Below are 20429 nucleotides of genomic sequence, written 5' to 3'. Positions count from 1 at the left end.
ACTCACAGTGGTTGAGCAACTGTAAGGCCACTTTTCCAAGGAGTGCTGGGGGCACTATGATAACATGTCAACCAGTGGAACATGAGGAAAAGGTAAAGCCTTAATTTTAAGGAATATCTCTGATATGTAATATTCATTGACAAAGATTTAAAAAAGAAATTCAAAATACTAAGGATGCTATTTCAACTGACCTTTCATACTGTACTTTCTGCGCTACGATTACTGTGTGATTCTGTAGATCTGTGAGTGTTACCTCTAATTTTCTCACACTATGTAAATGTCAAGTTTCGAACAATCTTCAGCTGCTGCACGTCACATTGATTATCTCATGTCCAGTGTGCATTGTGATCATTTTCAACTCGGCTGGGCATGGGAGCAAGTTTTCCTAAGTTGCATTTAATCTAAACGTAAACAATACACTCACTTTATAAGTGAGGAAAAGAAATAGCAAAACATTGGCTGTTTTGCTGTTCAAACCTGATCCTTTATAGCTAAGAACTTCCCACCAAAGTGAGTGCATTTGTGCTAATTAACAGGAGAAACTGTTAATTTGCTTGGCTAGTTTCACTTACCTTTTGTGATTAATTCATGGCAACTACTGGTTCTCTTTTAAGTTGAAATTTACATATACATCAATCCTTACTTTCCCTCCTCTGTGCGTGCAGATAAAACTAGCTATGCTAATACGTCTTATCCACTTTCAAGTAAACATAATGAGGAATTGCATGTTCTTTTGATTCTCTGTTTTCCTCACTTTCTGTCCTTTAACACGCTTGCTTTGTAGCAAATGGAATTTCTGGCTGTAAGTTGGATACAGCTTGTTTCTCTTTTTAGTGTTTGAGTTGACCTTTCTATTTTAAAAACTAAACTTTACTGTACTTTGCACAACTTTACATAATCCTATTTGAGCACTTGTTCAGTCCTCTATTTAACTGTAAGTCGTTCCACCGCAGTTAGATTTGTGTATTATCCACTAACAGCAGAACTCTGTAAGAATAGAGCAATAAATATTAAAAGGCCTTTTCCCAACAACTATCCTTTTTCCCCCTATTCCCAGCAACTGGAGCTCTGTCAAAGACTCTACAAACTCCACTTTCAGCTGTTGCTGCTTTTTCAGTCCTACTGTAAGCTGATTGAACAAGTCCATGAAATAAGCTCTATTCCCAAGGTAGGCACATCATGCATTTTCTTATTTTCTGTTTTCAGAATGATGGCACCCATCATTTAATCCATGTCCCTCCATAAAAATACTAATCCCTCTCAACCTTTAGCTGACAAACAGGTCCAGAGAGCTAAATGAGTTGAAGAGCAACTTGAGGGTAGCAGCAGCCTCAGTGACAAATGATGAGATTGCTGCCCGTGACAGTTCCTGCTTGGAACCCACCTTTAATTCCTCTGAGGCTGCTGTGCAAGCCATCCTGGAGTGTCTGAATGACAAGGAGTTTCCAGCAGCCATCCGCTACATTCGTGAGTGCAGGTGAGTGTCCCTAAAAAAAATTGCAATTTTTTGTGCCAATGATTCGCTCCAGTAAAAGAAATAACCTTCTTTTTTCACTGCAGAACAATTTGGCCTAATGACATCTTTGGCAGCCACTCAGAGGATGAGACCCAGACCTTACTGAATATCATCTTTAGACATCAAACATTGGGTCAAACGGGAACTTTTGCCATGGTGGGCTCCAAGCAGGACCTGACAGAAATTTCGGTCAAGCTGATGGAACTGAATGGAGAAATTCGGGACATGATCAGACGAGCCCGGGGCTACCGAGCCATCACAGCTTTCCTCCCAGACTCCAGGGTTTCAGGCTCAACTCTTTGATGGTGGTCTGGCTGCGTTTGACACCCATTCCTGCACAGTACCATGCGCTATGCCTAGATTCTGGTCCCATGTAGGGTTTCTGCTATCATCTCAGAGGGTAACAAGCATTCTGCTCTCTCTTGGGAAAGACCAAACACCTCCTACTCTTCTTGCTCAGAGTCCATCAGAATGTCATGAAGTCAGATCCTCAGACGTGCAGCAATACTGTTGTTTCTTTGCTGATCTAAAGGAAGTTAGGCTTTTATTGCACTAATAATAGAAATGTTCACAAAGCGACCACTCGCTACTGAGGTCACAATTTTCACATTTAACAAATGACATACCAAAGCTAAGTGATTCTCTTTCAGTTATGTTGTTTTAATTGTCAAGGGAAAATGTGCAATCCTTCATGGAAGTGGAAGACCTTTACTGTATCCCGAAAGAATGTATTTGAATATCACAGCATTGGAATACATGAATGTTGTAAGTAAAGAAAAAGGGAGGCTTCATTACTTGGTTCAAGTAGTGGGTCTTTTGTGTGGGTGTGCGTTTGTGTGAGTTGTGTGTAGGTGCTCGAGTGTGTGAATTTAAACCTGGCTACCATCATAGATGGTAATATGGATGCTGAGTTATATAAGTTGTTCACAGAAACTACTTTCACCTGCTGCAAATCTACTGTAATGTCTCCCAAACCTACATTCTTCTATGTGGGTTATCTGTTACTTAAAATATCTTACTGTACCTTTTAACTGTGCAGCTTTTAGCAATTAGGTAAATTATTTATATTATTTGCAAGAGAAAGACATACTTTTATCAGATCAGACTAGATTTATAGAAAAAATAAATATTTTGTTCCATCTGTTAAACCTGCCAAGCTTGCAAAGTCCATGTACTATAACATGTAATAGCAATGTTTATGAATAAATACAGAAAACTATTTTAACGGATTAATTGTACATAGTGCAATGGGGGCTTTGCTCAAACTCATAAGATGGTATTTTTATGAACTTACAATTTGAGTTGCATGTAGATTAAAAAAAGGAAAAAAATTGCAAAGCTTCCACAGGAACTGTTAATGTAGCCTCTTGCCTTGTAAATACTACTGCCTTTGCAATGTACTGTACTTTTGGTGTTCTGTACACTTATGTAACAATAAAAATAAAACTTTTTAAAATAAAACATTTCTTAACTGTGCTTTCGTGTTGTGATTTGTGTTATTACTCTCATTATTAGTGTTATTATCATTAGTGTATTAATCGTAATAGGTATGAATAGTTACTGTACCTCAATTTAAAACGCAAGACTCGACTATACTCGCTGGGACTCTTATTTTGAAGGCGTGCTGAGTTCCGGTGAGCCGCGCGCGAGGTTTGTTTTCGCAGCAGAGACAGACAAGCTAACACTTTGACGTGTAACAAAAACTTGTGTCACTTTCTCATCGCTTTTGGTCTGGTTTTAACATCTTGTCAGAAAATTTCATCGTGACATGAAAGTCGGGACTGTTGTAGGTCGACATGGTGAGTTAGAGTAACTTCAAGGCCTAATCACGTTTTCGCCTTGTTTCCTTTTTGTGAATGAGCATCGTTAGCGGTAGGTTAACCAGCATTTAGTGGTTTCTTAACATTGTCACAAACAGCTACAACATCCTCAGCGTCCCTAGTTCACAGTTTTTGTTTTCAGGTAATTCAACGTGAATGACGGTGAGTCTGAAACGACCATATCCGCAGAGCCAGGTGTAGCGTCAGTGAGCTCCATGCTAACTTGCTGTAGTTTCTACCTGAGCGTGTCATCATGATAAAATCACTTCCTCTCCTCAGTGGCGCCGCAGAATAAACCTTAGAGTCTATAAAAGTCACCTGGAATGGCTTTAACATCTACAAACATGTACGACAACTTTAAAGATGAGATCTTGAAAGGTAAGACATTTTTTTTTTCTGATGGTAAAATGTAAAGAAATATATGAATATGTTAATATATTAATATCAGAATTCATGGTGGCTCGTCCTCCTCTTGCAGCTGCGTAATCGCCAAACAAATCTTCATTCATGGAAGTTGGGTTGATAGACTTATTACTGAGCCTTTTTTTTTTTCTTTTCTTCTCATTTTAAAATCCAGAGCTGGGACCCCTGGACCCTGACTGGTTTAACATCCTGACAGCTCAAACATTGACTGATGAGGGATGTGTCTCTGATCAAGATGACCTCTGTGGAAACCAAGAAGGACATTTTAAAACACCCTTGAGCAAATCTTCATTAGACAGTCAACTGTTTTCAACCCCTAAGGTGTTCAGACACGATCGACTTGTATCGCCTGAAACTGAGGATGAGCGGTCCTTCACTGCTGATCAAGGTGATATTTGAATTGTTTTCACTGATGAATTTACATTGTCATTCAAGTTCAGCATTTCCAGCACATGAAATAAATGTATGTCCATGTTTGCATGGGATAGCTTAAATGCATTATTGTAAATTGCAGCACCCTACTTTTGTCTACACTGATAACCTCACCTCTTGTGAGGTTTCATGTAAAATTAGTGTTTCTTTTTGTTGTATTGCAGAAACAGAAAGACTACCATGGTTGACAATAGAAAGTCCGTGTTTGTTTCAGATGTCAAAAGAGCGGTGAGTGCAATAACTCATAAGTAGGAACAACGCATTCATCTTGATCAATCTGATTTTAGACACAAGTCTTGATGTTGAAAAAATGCAATCTTAGAAAAGTTCAAGGTAAGAACCTGTGCTAAGACCATACAGTCGTCAAACAGTACCCCGGGAGCTATTTTTAAACAAATGCAGCAGAAGTAACAGCTTATAGCTGTTTTTAATGTCTGTGTTGTTGCTTTCAGGTTTTCCGAGCCAAAATATGGGGGAGTCCAGCTTCAGAGCCAGGACAGTTTTGGTGAGATGCAAATTAATCTGTATTTCGCCAGTTTAAATAATTTTTCAAATAAAAATTTAATTATCACTTGTTTTTGCTTTTGTTGTCTGTACAGATTTGTTTCATACCACCCCAAAAACCCCAGTGAGTTTATTAAATCAAACAGTATTGATATTTATTTAGTTATTTATTAATTTTTCAGGAAATCCCGGTAATTGAAAGGGGAAGTCGTGCATAGAAATCTTTGTCTTCTTTCTTATGTTTTATGAATGCCAGGTCAGTCATGCCAAGCAGATACCAGAAAGTCTTGGTGCGCAGATTCATCCTGATATATCGTGGACCAGTTCACTGAATACTCCACCTGCTGTGCCATCCACACTGATTTTATGTAAGTAAATGATTCAGCGGGTTGTTCAATAATGGCTGTCAGAATTGTGAAATAATGTCTCTCTCCTCAATGTTCCAGCTAAAACTGAGGAGATTACCAGCCCAGTGAGTGTTTCTGCAGAGAAGAATGTAATTGTGAGTAATCTTCCCAACCTGAATAAACAAGACTTATATATTTTTAATTTATGTAATTTTACTGAATGTCAATCAAGAGGGACTGTTGCTCTGAAGTGAAAGGACAAGCAAAAACACAGGGTTAATCAGGTGTTTGAAACTCATCTTTGTCTTTCTTATCTATTTGTAGTTTGTACGAAGGCTCTTTCCTTCTCTTTCAAATACATCGAGAGTTGGGGCAGCATCACCCAATTGCAATGACACACCTCATGTTCAACAAGGTACCAAGTTTTTCCTTTTGAATATTTCCAATTTTCAGGAGCTCTAAATATGAATGAAATTATTATGCATTGAAACAGATTGAGTTATTTAACAAAGATGCAGTATGCATAATGGTACTGATTGCTGGACTGTAATCAACAGGTGTTGTTTCCCCAGAGGCTGTTCAGAATCCAAAGGTCCACGACTCCCCCCAGAGTTTACTGAATGAGAGCGACAGTGTTTGGAGACAGAAGCTACCAGATGCTATCGAGGATGGAGAAATACGCAGCACAGTAGCGAGTGTTCTTGAAGGAGCTGAAAATGTTCTCTCGATATTTTTTACCAACAGTAACTCAACGCTGAGAAAAGTAAAAACTGATCGAATCAAGAGGAAGCAAATAATTCCAACTAAAGAACATGACTGCAGCTCGAACAACATCACAGCCACAAACAATGCTGTGTCCAGCAGAAAGAGAGAAGATAACTGGAAGCCTGTCAAGCTTTCCTCTTCACCACCAATGAAAACTGGAGATATTGAAATCACCCAATGGTCCCCATTGAATTTATCTGAAATTCCTTCTTGTACTGTAGATTTTTGCCATGATAACAGCTGTGCAGCACAAGCGGAAAAAAAGACTTTAACAGAACAACAGACGAATGACTCTGGTCCCATCCAACTGCTCAAGCCACCTTTGAAAATCACAGACTCTGTATTTGCAAAGAAAAAAAGAAAATTTATTTACACTATTGAGACATCAAAAAAACTAACTCATGGAAAAGAAACAAAATCTCCGAAGACAAACTCAATAACAGGGATTCCAGACTCTGGTAAGACCTTCAAGAAAATCATATTTGAAACGATACATTTTTTTACAATGTCTGAATTTACCCTTTTTTCATATTTATACTTCTTTTTAGGATACAACGTCATGCCATTGGGTGAATTCTCAGGTGAAGCAGACAGTTGCAGTCTCAGGGAAGATAAGACAGAAAAAGAGGAGAATGAAGAAAATTTACCTCTTCCCTTACCGGCCAAAGTTCCGGATCTTGACATGTCACAGCTCTGCAGAGATTTTTCACAAGACTTCAGTCAAATGTTAGACCCCGGTCAGCTGAATGAAGTAGCAGAGGAATATGCTTCTCAAAATGGCTTCTCCCCTTCAGTCTGTCTGCCGGCCATGAAGAGATCAAAACAGAAAGCAAGGCAAGCAAATCTTCAGCAGGATTGTAATGTTTCTGTAAATAATCGAAAATACTCTATCAATGAGGGGCCAGTAACTGACAGTGGATTCCAGTCTGCTTTTGCAGATACCACTCACCTGACTATCACATCGTCTATTCCCAGCTCAAAGAACATCTCTCAAACTCGGCCCAGCACTGGATGCGAGACTGATATCCACATGATGGCTTCATTTTTATCTACAAACACAGGAAATGCGAAATCTCATTTGGATATTTTGCAGAAGGCTGAAAGTGATGCCAAGCAGCACAGTGCAGTCAATGGCAGAGAGAGTAAGTTGCAGAAAGAGAGCAACTTAACGTTAACACAATTACCAAGTTCTGCAAAACGAACCTCAACAGACAGTCTCTTTCCACGCCAAAGTCAAGTTACTGGCAGTTTCCCAGAGAAAACAATAGTTTTGCTTCCTGACATTCATGCATCAGGGTTTAAAACTGCCTCAAATAAGGGTATACAGATTTCCTCAGACAACCTGGAGAGAGCCAAGCGTCTACTTGAAGACAATGAAGCTGATCGCCACATCAACACGAAAGAGAAAATGAACATGAAAGATCCACTTGTGAAAAATACAGTCCCTAACTCAAACCAGTCACTTTCTTCATGTGGAAATTTTGGGGATAGCAGTTGCCAGTTAACAGCTTCTCAAAAAGCTGATGTGACAGAACTGTGCACCCTCCTGGAAGAAGCTGATAGTCAGTTTGAATTTACACAGTACAAATCTGCCAAACTACAGCAGTATTGTCTGGACAATGGCTCCTCTTCCCACAAAGTTGACAAAGAGCTTGACCCTGATTTCCTTACAGGTATAGATTTTGATGACAGCTTTAGTTCAGGTGTTGAAAAGAATCAGGCCGTTACTGTGATGCTTGATAAAATGGCTTCAGTCTCAGCTGATAAAGAAAACCGTGAGACATCAAAGATAACAAGTCAATCCACAGTTATTTCAATGTCAAGTGTGATGAAAGAAAGGTCCGCTTCTAAAAATGTGTCCTACTCTTTAGAGCACACCTCTGAAGGCAGTAGCAGTATTAAGTCAGGTGAACCCAAAAACCTTGACAGAGCTGGGCTCACTGAAACAAGCAAACAGGAGAATGAAAATCCTATGATGCCTGGTGTACGATTTAAAACTCCAGCAGGAAATGTTTTACAAGTTTCAAAATGTCTCAGCAAAGCTAAAGCTTTGTTTGCAGATTTAGAGGAGAAACTAACAGATCAGAAATCACCAGACAAGCCAAGTAGTAAAGTTGATGCTAAAACCAGACAGATACATGTCACAAATGTTAAAGTTGAGGATATTGCCAATGATTTTGAAACCAAAATAGCCAAAGCCACTTGTCAAAGTGGGTTCCAGATGGCCAGTGGGAAAGGGATTAATATTTCAGAACAAGCTATGCAAGCCGCAGACGCTTTCTTCAAAGACTGCAACACTGGTGACAGCAGCACGGGCTTGTCAATAACCTGTAAAAAGACCCAAGAGCTCTCGACTGTAAGTGTCAGTGATAAAAGAAATCATTCAAAATTTAAAAATGGCCAAGGAATCAGACATAATGTGTCTGAAGATCCTATCGGTAAATTGGAAAAAGGCAATGCTCAAACAGTGTGGAATACAGAGATTACACAGCCTGATACAGAGATGAAAGATTTTAGGTGTAAGAATACACTGGCTTTAATCAATGCCAGTAGTAATCTGTGTCCAATAACAAAGACACCTCCCTCTGCTACAAGCATGATCTTGGAGGGTACTGGCTCATCTGTCATTCATCAATTTAGCAATGGAAGTGGATTCTCAACAGCCAGTGGAAAAAATCTATCTGTTTCAGTGGATGCAATGAAAAAAGCACAGTGTCTTTTTGATGAAGTTCATACCTTCGAGGATACAACCAAACTGAAACCAAAAGGAGATGATTGTCTCACCCATCAGAATCAAGTCGCACTACCCAAAAGTGGTGGATTTCAGACTGCAAGTGGCAAAGGAGTTGTCATATCATCTGCAGCTCTCGAGAAAGCCAAATCATTGCTCAGTGATTATGAAGCTGTTGAAAAATCGTCTAATTCAAAGATGTTCATTCCTGGTCTTTCATCCAGCAGTAATGGATTTCTTGCAGCCAGTGGTAAATCTATGTCAGTTTCAGCTAAGTCTCTTCAGAAGGCAAAAGCTCTTTTCAGTGACATCACCTGTGCTGCAGATATCCTCCCTGTTTCAGACATAAGAGATAGTGAAAAAAAACTCGACAATGCTGAAAAAATCAAATGTGCTTTAACAACTGCAGGGGGAACACCACATTTTGTGCCTGAGAAGAACTTGCTGAAAGAAACAAATCATTTGAGACAATTTGATGATGGTTTTTCTGCAAAAGCAGACACTTTCTGTGACAATATTGACAATAGCAGCAGAATGTCAGTAAAATATGAGCGAGGTGGAGAACCTGTGAGAAGCAGTGACATCAATGAGAAACACTTTTCAACAGTTAGACAAGAGCATGGGCACAGAGGCACAGAGTTTGAAAATTTGAACATGGGACCGATTGCGACCCCTGAAAACTTGCTACATCATGATAATGCGGATATACACAAAGCTGTTTTGAAGACCAAACCAAAATCTACAGATGGAAACCCACATTTGATTGCAAACTCTCTTTCTTCTCCATTGCATACCACAACAAAGAACACTGGTTGCTCTGTATTTGGTGGATTTAGCTGTGGTGGTGGGTTCCGTACGGCCAGTGGGAAAAAAGTAAATGTGTCAGATGATGCAATTATCAAAGCAAAGTCACTACTGGATGAAAGTGCTGCTTATGAGGACACTGACAATCATTGCAAAGTCAGTTTTCCATCACAAAGCAGTGCCAAAGGATCTGTTGCTTCACTTGCAGCTCTCAAAAAAGTGAAATCATTGAGTGGATGTGAAGCAGTTGAGGATAAAATTTGTGTAAAATCAACACATTCCAAGATGTCAATTCCTGGTCTTTCATGCAGGAATGCTGGATTTCTTGCAGCCAGTGGCAAGACAGTGGCATTTTCATCTGAGGCTCTTAATAAGGCAAAAGCTCTTTTCAGTGACATCAGTTTGATTGGAGAGATCCCCACTATTTCAGCTACAGAGAAGAATGAGAAAATCGAGGACGCTAAGTTAAAAACAGAAAAAATTCATTGTGGTTTCAAAACTGCAGGGGGAGCCAAAGTACATGTGTCCGAGAAGAACCTTTTAAAAGCAAAGAACCTTTTCAGTGAATTTGCAGAGCAGGAAAGTTCAAATATATATTCAACAAGGCCACATGACAACCATCCAACAGATCAGTCAACAGTAAAAGATGTGGAAAGAACAAGAGGTGAGGACACAGCTCCTCAGGATAGTGCAACTCAGTCTCTTCAGTCATTGCAAGAAACTGACCGAGAAACTCAAATGCCAGAAAATTCAAGTGCAAATTGTTGCATTTCCATCAAAGAAAGGCCCCTTACAAATGCATCAAAGCTTAAAGAAGGCAGAATGACCACATCTGTGGTACACAGTCTCAGTAACACTCCTGAAGCACAAGCAGCTAATGTGTTAGGCTATGAAGAAAATCACACAAGTAGCAGCAAAGAACCTAAGCTCAAATGGACTACGTCATCTGTTATAACATTACAGTCACTTAACCTCAGTGGCTGCACTGAGACCCAGCAGAGGTTTCTTGCCCAGGAAGCTCTCGACTGCACTAGAGCTTTGTTAGAGGACGAAAGTCTTGCGGGCCAAAATCTCTCAGTTACAAGTGACGATGTGCCACGAGATAACTCAAAATACGACAGTAGACCAGGAGAAGAACAAACCAGAAGAGGGAAAAGATCAGTCACACATGCAGATATGACTGGTAAGTGGCAGCTTCTGTGTTTCCATGTCTTTTTGAATCTGCACTGTCTGAGGAACAAACAAATTTCAATGCAGTTCATTGTGCTTTAGCTCTTAAGATATTTAGAACATTTTGATCTTTAGACCATTATTTTCAAATTAATTTCCACAACATTCAGTATTTTTGTTGTGCCTCTGTGTGACAGCCTAACCCTAACCCTAACCCTAACCCTAACCACCTTGTTCTGATCTTTTCTAGGTCAGCCTCCCCTGAAAAGACGATTGTTGGATGAATTTGATAGGACGGTTGATGGCACAAGAGGTTTAACACTTGATCCGCAAAAAAACGGTCCTAGTAGTAAGTCATTAGCACTGGAAAAAAATTATTTAAAAAAAACACACATGCATCTATTGGAGTAACTCGTGCTTTCCTTTAATTAAGGTCTAATGAAAGACAGGCAGGCTTTCAAGTACAGTGCCTCTTTGCGTCCAAACGTTACAAGACCAGACAAGTAAGTAGCTGTTTGATTGTTATTGAAGCAGCTAGTTAAAGAAATCAGCCCTCTGTGATGTACTTTTTTTCTGACAGGAATGGAAAAAACTTATTGGAAACAAGCCTGCCAAAGACAGCACCAACACAATATTCAACATCAGGAGACGACAGATCAGCATGTTCCAAGATGCCAGTGTTTGTTCCTCCATTCATCAAGAATCCAAAGACAGAGACACTTCTCAAGGACAACAGAAGAACACTGCCTGCCTTTGTTCCCCCATTCAAGAAACAGAAGACTTTTGTCCAAGAGAGCTCATTTAAACCACAGCAGGAGGAAGAGAAGGAAGATAAACACCATCATCTCATTGTAACACCTTCTAAAAAAAGCACTTTTGTACCGCCCACTAAAAAGACAGAAAGCAGTATACATGAACATAAAAACAAAGAACTTATTCAGAGAGGAACCTTGGCTGATGCTGCAAATGATTATCTGCAGAATAATCAAAATATTCCTGTTGCCGGCGGATCAGAGGACTTTGTTGCAGAGGTGTCACATGTGGAGGACTTGTCTCCCAGAAGCCAAGGTGTGGTAACCTTTTCAGGTGATGTCAATATGATATACTCTAAATGCTGCATAACATAGGTGAAATAATGACATGTTTACAATTTACAGACATGCTTCCAAATGTGGAATTGGCACGGGATATGCAAGACATGAGAATCAGGAAAAAGAAGCGCCAGAAGATTCGACCATTTCCCGGCAGTTTGTTCTTTACTAAAACCTCAGGGGTTGCAAGGATTCCATTAAGAGCTGCAGTTAATGGAAAACCTCCCGCAGGATATACCCAAAAACAGGCAAGACTAGGAGTGTCACTGGACTTCAGAGCATATGTTGTCACAGGTGATATTGTGGTATTTCATTGTTTTAAAATGACTTCTTTTTGATGCTGCTGTTTTTCAGCTGTATGGATATGGAGTGCATCAACATGTGTCTGAAATCACCAGTGAGACTGCGGAAACCTTTCGCTTCAATTTGAAACACTTCCTCAAATTGGAAGCATTTACAGACAGAGGCGGTGTTCAGCTTGCGGATGGGGGGTGGCTGATCCCAAGCAATGATGGGACTGCAGGGAAAGAGGAGTTTTATAGGTAATATTATTTATGTTATAACACCTTAGTGTCTAAATGCAGTATAAGAACTGATGGAATGATAATCTTGTTCTTCACACAGAGCATTATGTGACACCCCAGGTGTGGATCCCAGGCTGATAAGTGAGGAGTGGGTGTACAATCACTACAGATGGATTGTGTGGAAACGGGCCTCCATGGAAAGATCCTTTCCAGAAACAATGGGAAGCCTCTGTCTCACACCAGAGCAGTTACTCCTACAGCTTAAATACAGGTATGTAAGAATACAGCATACATATTAGTCCTAAGAATGTGTCAAGAGCAGATATATTCCTGAACAAATTATAGATTATGTGGAGCCTAATGCCATTTTGTGTGGTTATTATAGATTGAACTCTCAATTAGTTCCTTCATTGTTTGGTCTGCAAAACCTATATAGTTAAAAAAAAAAAAAAAAGTCCCTGTTCCCTCTAGGTAATGGAGTGAAAAAAACAAAGAGACAGAGTTGCACATCATGAGAAAAATTGTGTGTACACACACTGAATGTTTTTTCTCTAAAGTATTTACTTTATTTTGTGTCTCAGATATGACATAGAGATTGACCACAGCCATCGGTCAGCTCTAAGGAAGATCATGGAAAAGGACGACACAGCCGCCAAAACACTGGTACTCTGTGTTTGTGGGATCGTCTCCAGCGGTTCGTCTCCAAATGGACGGCGGCATGATGACACAAAGACTCCACGAGGTGTCAATGCCAAGACTGAATCCCCATCTGCAGTTGTTTGGCTGACCGACGGATGGTACGCCATTAAAGCTCAGTTGGATGAGCCTTTGACTGCCATGCTTCAAAGAGGTCGAGTGGCTGTCGGTATGAAGTTGATCATCTATGGGGCACAGCTGGTGGGATCACAAGATGCTTGTTCCCCTCTTGAGGCTCCTGAATCTATCATGTTAAAGGTAGTTTACCAGTTTCACTGTTTTTTTTCCTTTGATAAGTTGAACCTAGGTTACATATGGATGTTTCTCTTTTTTTAGATTTTTACCAATAGCAGCAGACCTGCACGGTGGGACACTAAACTGGGATTCCACAAAGATCCCCGGCCATTCCTGCTTCCTATGTCTTCTTTGTACAGCAACGGAGGGCCAGTAGGATGTGTGGACATGACCATCCTGAGAAGTTACCCTCTACAGGTGAGTTTTAAATCTTGGATTAATTTACTGTGACTCCTGATGGGCCACGATCCCTTTTGATTTTATACATGTTACATTTTCCAGTGGATGGAGAGGAAACCTGATGGGACTATAGTGTTCCGGTCTGTTCGTGCAGAAGAGAAGGAGGCAAGGCGATACAGCGGCCAGAGACAGAAAGCTATGGAACTCCTTCTTGCCAAGATTCAGGCTGAATTTGAAAAGGAGGAGAAAGGTAGGAATACTTTTTGGTAGCTTAAGTACAGTTTGAAAGGGGAAAATTTAAAATGTTGTCATTTTCAGATAAGGACAAACCTCAATGCAGAAGACGAACAATGAGTCGTCAGGATATGGTAAACATGCAAGATGGAGAGGAACTGTACGAAGCAGTAAGGGATGACCCATCTTACCTCGAGGTGATAGGAAATTTATTGACAGATTTTGGATTTGCTCGTTCTCTCTCCTGAATAGAGTTAAAGTTGCATACTTTTCTAACCTCGATGCCCTAGGCTCATTTGAGCGAACAACAGTTAGAGAACCTATGGAGCTACCGTCGCTCTCTAATGGAAAGGAAGCAGGCTGAGCTACAGGATCGATACCGCCGTGCTCTGGACGCAGAGAGCAATGAGGGAAGCTGTCCCAAACGAGACATCACACCTGTGTGGAGGCTCGGCTTTGCCGATTCCATGAAACAATCTGACAGAGGTGTGTCTGCAATGTTTCTTATTTTTAACTTCATTTTTACTTCATTTTTATATGTACAATAACTGTTGTGAATCTATTTTTCTTGGTTTTAGTGTATCAGTTGAATCTGTGGCGACCTCCCTCCGATCTTCAGTCTTTGCTAAAAGAAGGCTGTCGTTACAAAGTCTATAACCTCACTGCTTCAGATGGAAAGAAACGCTGCGGAGTTGAAACTGTTCAACTAACTGGGACAAAGAAAACACAGTTTCAGGAACTTCAGGTATCCTATGAATCTACTGTATATAGTGCACATGGTTTACCTGTGCAGTCATCAATGCAGCATGTGTGCATGTTATTAAATAATATAATATTATGTAATGTGTGCGATTCGTTTTATCATGTAGGCTCCCCAGCAATGGTTATCAGCAAATTTCCAACCAAGGATTTCTACTAATTTTGTGAATCTTCAAAGCCCTGACTTCCAGGCTCTGTGTGGAGAAGTTGATCTCACAGGATACGTCATCAGTGTCATAGATGAACATGGTGGGTGATTTATTTCTTTGCTTTTCTTCCTAACTCATTGTTCAATAATAATATGTTTTACTAACTACTTGCTTGTGTTTTTGAATACAGCCTCCTCTCCTGCGTTTTATTTGGCTGATGGAAGACTAAACTTTGTTAAAGTGCGCTGTTTCAGCAGCTTTTCTCAGTCTGGCCTGGATGATATTGTAAAGCCACATGTGCTGTTGGCTCTGAGTAACCTGCAGCTTAGGGGTCAGTCCACACGTCCCACTCCTGTTGTGTATGCTGGAGATCTGACTGTCTTCTCTACAAACCCCAAGGAGGCTCATCTACAGGAATCTTTCAGCCAACTCAGAAACCTGGTCCAGGTACAATGTTAAAATCCTAAACTTGTAAAAACAGTTCATCTGTCATCATAGACAGTTATTCTTGTGATCGAAGTACTTAATATTGTGCAGAAATCAGAATGAGACATACTGACGAATTGAATGTTTATGCATAAGTGTATCATAGGTGCATAGCTTTCATATTTCACCTTTTCATGGAAGCTTCTTTGGTTTGGATGCAAAAAAATGCCATAACTATCATTTCAATTTCATTTGTCTTTTCAGAGTCAGGAGAACTTTTTTATCATGTGTGAGGAGAAGCTGTCACATTTAGTCAAGCCTGATGGTCCAAGCTCCATCTGTTCTCCAGCTGGACAACCACAAACCCCAGTTTGTACATCCAACAGAAGACAAGACACCAGTGTGAGTTTATACACTTTAAGTATTTTCTCAGGCTGTTCAATACATTTGCTGTTGCTACCACACAGAATTGATCTAAAAGCTGAAACTTTGTCCTTTTAATATGCAGCTGATGTGTCAGCAGCCCATCAGAAGCCTCGGATCCTTCACGCCTGTCAGCAGTAACCCTCCTGCAGCATCCTCTTCAACAGAGAAAGACCCCAGAAGCCTGAAGAGGAGAAGAGCTCTGGACTATCTGTCTCGTATCCCATCTCCACCAGCTCTCACCACTCAATTATCAGTGCCTTCTCCACGTGTAAATAAGACATTCAACCCCCCTCGGAGGTCTGTGACACCAAGCACTTTAAAAACTGTACAGACTCCAGTTCACCAACAAGTTGTTCCACAGATGGGAGAAGAATGGGTGAATGACGAGGAGCTGGCAATGATTGATACTCAGACATTGTGTGCTGGGAATTTACTGTAGGTACATAAAACTGGAAGATAAGACACTGTAATTTTGAGTGAATGTAAAGGGTAAAAACAATGTGGGACATTTCTGTGGTTTTTCTAGTCTCACTGAAATAATTAAAGTGGAAAAGTCTACTTGCTGGAGTAAAATCATGTCGTGACTTGGTAATAATACTCCCTTTTCTCTACTTTTTTGTTAAACACAAATCTTGTTTCAGGAAACCTCTCAGTTGCTTTGTTAACCCCTAAGATGATCAGGAACTCTGACTATAGACACACTTAATCTTTGTAAATACACTACTCATAAAAAGCTGGGGTATTTAATTTTTCGGGGGAAATTTCAGAATGAACCTAAAATGTGCTATAACCTTTACAAGTGAACTAAATATGACCTCTAAACTTTTGAATGCACATGTTCAGCTGTTCAGTGTTTCAGTACTTTTTGCACAACTTGCTGTTCTCGACCAAGGAGCTTAGCAGCAAAATTCACAACAGGTGTTTGATCCATGAATTGGTCAAAAAAATTTCCTGGTTTGACAGAATTGGTATTTAAACAGTCCTCCTCATTTTGTTGTTCGCATTTTGACATCATGAGCGACAACACCTAACAATTGATCAACAGTACTTCGCCATTGTGAGGCTTCAAACAGGATGTTCTCAGGTGTAAGTGGCCACTGAGCGTAGCATGTCACAGAGTGGACATCCTTTGGCCACATCCCACACTGATGGCAGCTTCATTGTGAACAGTGCCCTGCAGAACCGGATGATGATGATAAATGTAGAATATAATAGTTGACAAACTGATACTGTCATGATGGTTAATTCGAGAGAGTCTTAAGTGGGCATTAATGCCAACTTAAATCAAATAAATGTCTTTCCTTTCCCATATTCATTTTGACAGAAAAGATCCAAGTGGAAGAACAGTATGAAAAGTATTTCATTGCCAGCTGGAGGCGCTCACGCGCTCGCTGCGAAGAAGAGAAGAGAAGAAGAAGAAGAATGCCGTCACTTCCGTAAACAAAATCCAATGTGTCCGTCTGTCAAGGACTGTCTTCTCCCGTGATCTCTTCTCGGTGATTGTAAACGGTAAGTATTTACTAATAAGTTTCCTGTGTTGCGTTATTTAGTTATTTTTTTTCTTACGTAGAAAACGTTAGCTAACCGTTAAATTGTTAGATTTGGTGGAGAATGGCGGCCATGATTTTTGTAGGTGAGCAAACAGAAAACGTGGTGAGTTACCTATTTTAACTTGTTGTTTTGATGCAGATGTCTCACACGGAATCCTCCTGTGCGACCCCTCCTGACACACAAAGCCCTTGTGTGGGTGAACCCACTCATGAGCGTCCTGACACAAACATCAGATGTGCGAGTCCAGACAGCAGCGTGCGGGATCGTGTGTTAAAGGAAGTTGGATTTACCAGCAACACATTCATTGGTCCGGCCTTTCCTCCAGAAATGGCTTCACAGAAGTCTGACATCGAAGACACGCTGAGTGAGTTTTACAAAGAGCTGGAGAAGGTCGATACACCTGATGGTGCTAGAGAAAACCCAGGAAAACAAGGAGCAGGTTTGTGTCACCCACCCTCACCGCCAGAGACATCAGCCAATGAACAGGGTAGGGACACATGCAAGGAGGAAATGGCTAATGCAGCCAAATCGGAAGAAATGGACAACTCGCACAAAAGCAGCGGACAGAAAGAGCCATCTTGGCCACACTGGTATCATAACAAGCCTTATTACACCAGAAGGCTGAGGCCACCCATGGACCCGAGCTCTACGAGAGCTGTTCCCTGTCACAATCAATGGCATCATCCTCAGCCACCCATCAGATGGCCAAACCCAAGATTGCACACCCGCCCGCTTCATCACCTGCCTTTCCCATCTGAAGGCCCGTATCCACTAAACCAATCACCACGCATGGCTCCCAGCTGGAGTGCTTCAGGCCCAGCCAACCAGTATGAGTCAGGGTTTCCAACATTTTCTAGGTTATCAACTCAGAGTACATATAGTCCCGACACTCAGGGTTCTCATGAAGATTATCCACATCACTTACACAGGGATGAATGGGGCTGTAGCTACAACATATCCTCGGACAGTGTAGGTAGAGGATGGTCTAGAGACGGAGAAGAACAGTGGTCTCAGTTTGATGCAGATTATGACAGGCACCAAAGCCGTGTTTCAGAAAATGAACTCTGGGAGCGACAGCATCACTGCCGACCTCCTGACAACACTCATGCATCCTCCTCTTCCTTGGTGCTGATCTTGATGAGAGGACTGCCAGGATCTGGGAAATCAACACTGGCCAGGTATGTCTGCTTTTTCCTTGATATTATTGGGTCAAAGATCTGATCTGGTGACTTTATTGAGTGTATTGTTTAAAGTCTATATTTGGGAAGCCTAAAAGTGAATTTTCTTCATGTTTTTTGCAGAAAGCTGCTCTCTACTGGTCCCAATGGCTTGGTACTGAGCACCGATGACTACTTTGCTCACAATAATGGCTACCGCTATGATCCAGACCTTCTTGGAGTGGCACATGAGTGGAATCAGAGCAGAGGTACTGTCTTACACAGACTCAGTGGTTTGTCAAAGTCATTTTTTCATTGAAAAAGGTTTTCAATTCAAAATCGTTTTTTGATTGAAAATGATTTGATCCATAATGATTTCTGCTTCAATCTATAGGTGTGCAAAGTATCCTCATGATCTACTCCAGTCTGCTTTGCAAGACAAATGGAGACATTAAAGTGTCTTTTTCAGATTTATTAAGTTTTAAAGGTTTATCCATGCTTAAATGGAAAAAACAATATTGCATATTGCTTAAGTAACAAAAATAAAAGTTTCTCTTTATAAAAAAAAAAAAAAAAAAAATAGTGCAGTTAAACATGGGCTCCTCATTATGCAAATATTTATTTGCACACTGTGAAGCTCGTGTGAAGCTTGGTCTTCCCAGGCATTCGGTAAATAGGGCCCTAACAATGTACTAATAATGTGCTGGACTAATGGACTGGGCTACAACAAGGCACACCCCTATTGGTCAGCACTGTTGCCTTCACAGCAAAAGGCTCTGGTTTTCTGCCAGGCTTGGGACTTCTCTGTGCCAAGTTTGTCTGTCCTTCCTGTCCTGTGCGTGGGTTTCCATGGGTACTCTGTTTTTTTCCCCAAGTTCCAAAGACATGCAGATGTTACTTTAATTAATTGCTCTAAAATTGAATTAGCGTGCATGGTTGTGTGTCTCTGTATATAAATATCAACAAATGACAGCTGAGGCTGACTCTAGACCCAGAACAACCCTGCAGGCATAGGGAGTATAGATAAGTAAACCATGTTTGCTTTAAAAAAAATATTGACATGATTTTACTTAACTTCATGTAAAGTGCACTAGCCAGAAAAAGCTGAAATGAAATCAATATTTCAATCTGTTGCTCTACTCTTCTTTCTTTCTTTCTTCATGTCAACAGCTCCTTTTGATCTTGCTGTGTTTGAGGTTGTTAGTTTTCATTCTGCAGATTTTTTTTATTTATTTATTTTTTGATTTTATTTGTTTAATCCTTTTGTAGCTAAAGACGCTATGCATGATTGCCGGTCTCCAATTATCATTGACAATACAAATCTTCAAGCGTGGGAAATGAAGCCATATGTCAAAATGGTAAGTGCTTAAATCACAAATTAATAATTCAAATGAAATAGTAAGTTTTATGCCTCTTTCATGGATCCTGATTCAAATTTCCAACTTTGGAACAGGCCTTGGAGAGAGGCTACAAAGTGGACTTCTGTGAACCCAACACCAGCTGGAAGTTTGATCCTTATGAGCTTGAAAAGTGAGATATATACTAATTATTATAAAATTATTATATGCATGTGCAGAATTTTATAATCCTGACACAAACACAATGCATTTGTTTGCCTTGAAGGAGGAACAAGCATGGCGTTCAAAAGGAGAAGATTGCACACATGCTGGATCGCTTCTCCTTCCCCATATCCATAGATATCATCATGAGCTCACAAGAGCCACCTCATGTGAACCTGAGACGTTGTCCATGGCCCGCACAAAAGATGACAAGAAACAGAGACTTCCATTAGTTACAAAAAGGATACAATGAACAAATAATTTGCCTTGAAGAACAACTTTTTTTATTGTTGTTTACACAGTGCTTTTCCTACATATTTTTAATATAAATCTTTGTAATTTGTAATGAACAGGATGAACATATTTTCTCTAAAGAGGCTTTCACTATTATATTTTCATGGGAATTAAAAAGGTCTTTTGAAAAAATTTAATATGTTAATATGTTTAATATGTTAGCCACATGCCTCTGTCCAGTCCTTTCTCATAGATATCAGTGATGCCTTTACAACTTCTTTAAACACACAACCATGAAGTAGTAATTCTACTCTTTTTTTTCTTTTTTTTTTGGACTGAGCTGTCCATGAGGGAATACAGTTGAGTTGGTAGGCACACGCCCATGAGAGCAGCTGGCCAAAGCAGAATAACCTGACACAAAACGAGGCCTTATGGCAGCCGCAACGCTGATGTTCAACAGACTGATATGAGTGTGGAGACGGCTGTGTCTGATAGCATCTATTACAGGGTCTCACAGGAAATCACAGTTCACTTTCGTATTCCCTTTGGTGTTCATTAAAGCAGCACAAAACAGGTTATTGACCTCAGCCTGGACTTGTGAGAGCCAGAGCACTAAAGATTGCCAGAGCCTTCTTGC

The 20429-nt window shown here is 40.3% G+C and overlaps 2 protein-coding genes across 7 annotated transcripts in view; both read left to right on the top strand.

Moving 5' to 3' along the window:
* LOC115052648 (protein furry homolog) overlaps positions 1–2992 on the top strand; it is a 46962-nt gene extending 43970 nt beyond the window's left edge. For 5 of the 6 annotated variants that reach the window (XM_029516897.1, XM_029516893.1, XM_029516894.1 and 2 more), the window contains 4 exons: positions 9–92; positions 1058–1168; positions 1272–1477; positions 1561–2992. In XM_029516897.1, coding sequence (XP_029372757.1) covers positions 9–92; positions 1058–1168; positions 1272–1477; positions 1561–1819 — 660 coding nt within the window. In that variant the 3' untranslated portion in view covers positions 1820–2992. The remainder of the gene's footprint in view (positions 1–8; positions 93–1057; positions 1169–1271; positions 1478–1560) is intronic. The other variant, XM_029516896.1, reaches the window with a different exon arrangement.
* Positions 2993–3188: 196 nt separating this feature from the next.
* On the top strand, positions 3189–19978 carry n4bp2l2 (NEDD4 binding protein 2-like 2). The gene is made up of 32 exons (XM_029517638.1): positions 3189–3315; positions 3616–3714; positions 3914–4147; positions 4356–4419; positions 4644–4696; positions 4791–4819; positions 4952–5063; positions 5142–5197; positions 5367–5457; positions 5600–6265; positions 6356–10525; positions 10763–10861; positions 10946–11015; positions 11093–11580; positions 11670–11851; positions 11958–12145; positions 12228–12398; positions 12709–13081; positions 13160–13315; positions 13400–13547; positions 13616–13728; positions 13822–14017; positions 14110–14276; positions 14401–14539; positions 14630–14886; positions 15130–15267; positions 15374–15727; positions 16981–18020; positions 18144–18268; positions 19269–19357; positions 19453–19529; positions 19623–19978. The coding sequence occupies exons 2-32, from the start codon at positions 3660–3662 to the stop codon at positions 19789–19791; spliced, it is 10269 nt and encodes a 3422-aa protein (XP_029373498.1). The 5' UTR covers positions 3189–3315; positions 3616–3659; the 3' UTR covers positions 19792–19978.
* Positions 19979–20429: the final 451 nt, after the last annotated feature.

This window comes from Echeneis naucrates, chromosome 13 (genome assembly GCF_900963305.1).
Source record: "Echeneis naucrates chromosome 13, fEcheNa1.1, whole genome shotgun sequence".
In the NCBI taxonomy this organism is placed as follows: domain Eukaryota; kingdom Metazoa; phylum Chordata; class Actinopteri; order Carangiformes; family Echeneidae; genus Echeneis; species Echeneis naucrates.
Note: the sequence above shows the minus strand (reverse complement) of the source record. Positions and strands in the feature narration are given on the sequence as shown.

What these genes read in the sequence shown, in the direction of transcription:
- n4bp2l2 (XM_029517638.1), top strand. Translation starts at nt 3,660, where the DNA reads ATGGCTTTAACATCTACAAACATGTACGACAACTTTAAAGATGAGATC. An exon ending in TAAAGATGAGATCTTGAAAG is followed by an intron (nt 3,715 to 3,913) that starts GTAAGACATTTT and finishes TTTAAAATCCAG; the next exon opens with AGCTGGGACCCCTGGACCCT. An exon ending in CAGTGTCATAGATGAACATG is followed by an intron (nt 14,540 to 14,629) that starts GTGGGTGATTTA and finishes TTTTGAATACAG; the next exon opens with CCTCCTCTCCTGCGTTTTAT.